This window comes from Triticum urartu, chromosome 2, assembly GCF_003073215.2.
Source record: "Triticum urartu cultivar G1812 chromosome 2, Tu2.1, whole genome shotgun sequence".
Classification (NCBI taxonomy): domain Eukaryota; kingdom Viridiplantae; phylum Streptophyta; class Magnoliopsida; order Poales; family Poaceae; genus Triticum; species Triticum urartu.
The window spans coordinates 214,811,948-214,816,626 of record NC_053023.1 but is presented as its reverse complement, the minus strand read 5'-3'; the positions used below and the strand labels follow the sequence as shown (position 1 = coordinate 214,816,626).

General features: G+C 44.4%; 1 protein-coding gene across 1 annotated transcript; it reads right to left on the bottom strand.

Annotated features, from left to right (window-relative positions):
* Positions 1–2,029: 2,029 nt before the first annotated feature.
* On the bottom strand, positions 2,030–2,654 carry LOC125535811. The gene is made up of 4 exons (XM_048698877.1): positions 2,464–2,654; positions 2,295–2,379; positions 2,135–2,208; positions 2,030–2,033 (listed from the first exon to the last, which is right to left on the bottom strand). The coding sequence occupies exons 1-4, from the start codon at positions 2,652–2,654 to the stop codon at positions 2,030–2,032; spliced, it is 354 nt and encodes a 117-aa protein (XP_048554834.1).
* Between the last annotated feature and the right edge of the window lie 2,025 nt (positions 2,655–4,679).

The following is a 4,679-nucleotide window of genomic DNA, read 5'->3' as shown; positions in this document are numbered from 1 at the left end:
CTATAAAGATTCGAGGTTAAAGATTATAAATCCAATTTGTCATTAGCATAAAAATATTAGTTCCATGAAGAAGTTTGTCAAGAGATATTTTCTAGTGTTTCTAAGACAGTGACTGAAACATAATGAAAGAAAACACGTTTCTGCATTTTAATTATGGGGAGCTTTAGTTCTAAAATACTGGAACTGTGATTGAATGATCATATATACTATTAGAAAAACAGACCAAAATCCCCGCAGAACAAAACAGACCAAAAAAATTAACTTCCTACTTACAGTGTCAAGAAAATCTTATATGAATGTGTTATAATAAATAATGCTAACCATGAAGTCTTCTTCCATATAACAAAGGAGTGACGAAACCAAAAAAACCTGTAATTCAAGTACGACATGCAGTTAGTTAATTATTTGCATGTCAACAGTTCTAACGTCTAGCTACAGATCTTCAAAGTAAAGATTGTGAACTCTATTAGACATGATTATATCAATTAGACCAAATAGAAAATAATTCAATATGCTGTATATCCATTAAACGAAGTTCAATCTATCTTCTGATTATTAGTGTTTCAGTTAGGTGATTAGTCCTTTTACGGCCGCCGGTTAATAGGTGAGCCATGACTTTTTACAGTAAAAAATGCAAAGGAAATAACAAGTTAGTATTTTTCCAAATCTAATTATATGGCCACATTGATCACACCTTACTAGTGCAAAATGGTTGCCTTTTAAACTATGGAACACAAAGAATCATCATTAGCCGTCAATGCAAATCAGCTTCTCTCCATAGAGAAGAGAAGACGTCTTGGTCTCTTGGATGCATGAAGCACACCGTATATGCTAATCTGATCAGAGCATTTTCTTTTTCAATTTAATCACGCAATGCCAACATCCCCACCCATAGATGTTTTGTTTGTGTACGAATAGTACAATGTTTTCTTTTCAATTTAATGAGCAAAGTTTAAGGTCCATAGGATCCTTTGTATCCTGTGGAACACAGAATTCTACATTGATTGAACAAATTGACATTTCAACATTCCTAGAGGCATTGTTGCAAACACCTTGCGAGCGAGCTCAGAGCGTGCACCTGCTGCATAGACTAGACTAATCTAATCGCAAGCCGTCCTACTAGTAGCAGTTCATCAGAAGGATCCTACTAGTTCATCTACTAAACTTACATAAACTAAATATTACTAGCTCAATCAGAATACTATGGTTTCTACAAAACTGTACTTTTGAGTACTGTGAGGTGTTTGCCTAAACCAACAAAACTGTACTTTTGTAGCACTCATTTGCTCATACAATCATTCAAAATTCAGAAGTAGAAATAGAAGCTTATGCAGTTGCCGATCAACTGTAGCTAATGGACTATAGAATTCACTGCTCCTCACTTGTGATAAATTAGGCTAAAAAATTGCATGTTCAATTTTGCATCAACCGAACTTAAGAGAACGGAGAAACCGGACCTTGGGCTGTAGCTCTTGGCGAGGTATCTCCTGACACCAGGGTTTATCCGCACAATCCTCCGGATTGAGTCATCGGTGTCATTAGCATATCCCACCCACCAACCTACCTGAAAATGAAATTGGCTAGAGTCAAACCCAACAATGCGTGCTGCAGGATGGCATCAAAAGCCCACTTGATGGATTATCTAGTGTTTACAACTTTGGCCATATCTGGAACAGACATGTGTGTATTCTTTTGCATATATAAAGGATCGAACAACAAAGGAATTATCACTAGCCATGGTTTGTTATTACTTATATTAGGACCAGCACCTTACTTATATTACACCTCATGGATAGTTGTTCAGCAAACAGAGACCACGCTTTACATGATGATGTCCCCTTTTTGCTGAGCTTTTACAAAAACAGGTACTCACATTTGACATAATTTCTCATCTTTAGATGCCAATCCCTTTTGCTGGATGTTTATTATATATACAAAACAGCACAATGGTACACACGCAACTGGGACGATCATGTTTAGGTACAAATATAGTTTGCTGGGTATTAAGGAGCACCATGGACTAGAATTCCTAACTGAAGATTCACAAAATCAAGACCAGCATGAAGCTAATTGAGCACTTGGACTGGAACAATGCACTCACACATGGGCGAAAGCTAACGAGGCAAGAGCTTACGGCAAGATGTATGTCCAGAACTGCTTGTCCTTCATGTGGCGTGGGCACAGATCATAGCGGACCTTAGCGAGTTCCTGCAGGGATCACAAATTACAGTTTGAGACCTGAGATCCATCTCTGTCTTGGGCGAAGCGGAGGACGAGATCCGCGGGAGACCTACCTTGGCTCTGGCGAGCACGAGGACGGCGTGCCGCTGCTGCCAGTCCGAGAGCTCGGCTGCCGACTCCGGGGATCCTCCTGCGACAAAGCATAGCACCGTCAGTAATCGAGAGGGAACTAGCAGGGGAGCGGAATCGAGAAGGGAGGAAGGAGGGGGTGCCTTGGTGGAGCTGGTGGGGAAGGACTTGAAGGCGTCGGGGGAGAGTGTCCGGAGGAAGTCGAGGAGCTGCAGCGTGACGCCGAGCTCCTCCGCGTCCTCCTCCTTCCCCTCCGCGCCGGAGGGTTTGCTTGGGCCGGTTCCGCCACTGCCGCTGCCGCCGGCTCGGCAGCAGAACGGCCATGGGAACGAGGAGAAGGCCATCGGCAGGCAGGTGGGCTGGGATGGGATGCGGCCGGCGACGGGGATATGATGGATACGAGATTCGTCGGCGAGCTCGCTGGACTTGGGGGGGAGGGGAGGGTAGCGGCGCGAGACGGGGAGCGGCGGCCACGCGGCCGCCGGTGTGGCGCACGTAGCGGGGGATGGAGGCGGAGTAGCGCGGGTGTCTGACCTGCGCTATGGCTATCCACGTAGTAGTAGCGTAGGTTTTACAACCCGCGCTACTACTACGGCTGGTCCCGGGAGGCACGGTGGAAATAACTTAGTAGTAGCGAGGGGTAAAAACCCACGCTACTACTATCAGGTTATTAGTAGCGCGGTTTTCTCAAGCTCGCTACTGCTAATTAGTAGTAGCGTTTGTTTTTAAACCGCGCTGTTGCTAAGATTCTGTGTATAAGGTTTTCCCTAGTAGTGATGGGATCCGCTGCTATCGTGAAATATTGGCCCCTAGGGTTCCTACCCTACATCATCTTGGTATCATGAGCCAGGTTGATCACGATTTCGAAGCCTAACCTCTTCATTTTCTAGCCTAATTTTGTTGTGTTCTTCCCCATTTTTGAAAATCCCCACCAAAAAATAGCCCCAATTTTTTTTGTGATTTGTTGGTTTGATGAAGTTTTGTTGGATTTGATCCATAGATTTGCTTGGTTTCAAGTGGATCTAGCATCTCCCCAAGTTTCCCCATCTTTCACCCACAAAATCTCATCAATTTTGACCCAAAATCCCCAAATTCCGCCCAAAATCGCGCCCCGGATCTCAAATCCCGAGTTGATCCAGACCCACCGGATGACCGTCACTTTACCGGACGTCCGGAGCTGCGGGAATCACCGGACGTCCGACCATACCGGACGACCGGAACCCCTAACTCGAGCTGTAATTAGCAGATTTCCGACCCGACCGGACATTCGGCGACCGGACATCCATTTTTTCCGAACGTCCGCTGCCTGTAGATATCAACTTCGCTCAAATTTTGTTTCGGCCATAACTAATTCATCTGGAGTCTGATTTTCGCATTCTTTAGCTCATTGAAATTCTCTTGACATCCTCCTTCCCACAAAAATACCACTAACATCATTTGACTCCATCAAATCTTTGGAACTTTGGCATCTTTGCCTAGGGCTTACACCACATCATCCGCTACACCTCCACTGACTTCCGCGACCTAACCAATTTTGTTCCCCTTCGCATTAGTTGTTGCTTGAGGAGTGATTTGAGTCTCCTAAGGTGTCTAGGCTACTTAGGGAAGGTTGCTTCTTCATCAACCACCACCACTTCCGCATAGGCTTGCCCCCCATACACTTCCACCACCCAACATAATCAAATTTTGTTTGACTTTGTTTGTGTTGTGAGTTGTGTCTCCTATGGTTTTTAGGCTACTTAGGGACCGTTCTCTTAACTCCGACACCGTGTATAGTCCACCACCTTACCCTCCACTTCCGCATTGCATACTCCACAACCCATCATTGCATTTCCGCAATCTCATTGAGCTTCCGCAACCACCACCGCATTCCCACTACCATTTGACATTTGAGATTTTGAGTTCGCGGTTTTTCCGTTTCCTAAGGTGTTTCGGCTACTTAGGGACGAGTCTCCATCATCTTGGTATCTCCATCAAGATCACCGCCATTCATCATTGACACGAACGTTAACCTCCATATCATCTTGGTATCGTGGTATCCCTCCATTGTATATTCCCTTGCCATTGCATTGTTAACCCCTAGCCCATTTTGCGTCACTTGCCTATCGGGACTAGCCATTTTAGTATTGTCGGCAACGTTACTTGTGCACATTAGTGATCTACACCATACATTGCATACAAACCATACTATATCGGTATCATATCATCCTTTGTGCCACAAGTTTGTTCCCGCACATATACAATTGCTATCTTGGTTTGTGCATTGTGCAAAAGTCGCCAAAAGATAAGCTTTTAAGCAAAGAAAAAGAGAGAGCAAAGAAGCTTGTAAGAAAGTGACATAGCATCATACCACATTGGACATAAGATTG

Excerpts from the sequence above, each read along its gene's own strand:
- LOC125535811 (XM_048698877.1), bottom strand. The coding sequence starts at position 2,654 with ATGGCCTTCTCCTCGTTCCCATGGCCGTTCTGCTGCCGAGCCGGCGGC. Across the intron at positions 2,380-2,463 it reads TTCAAGTCCTTCCCCACCAG|TGTCGCAGGAGGATCCCCGG; the intron begins CTCCACCAAGGC and ends GGTGCTATGCTT. Across the intron at positions 2,209-2,294 it reads TCGTGCTCGCCAGAGCCAAG|GAACTCGCTAAGGTCCGCTA; the intron begins GTAGGTCTCCCG and ends TGATCCCTGCAG.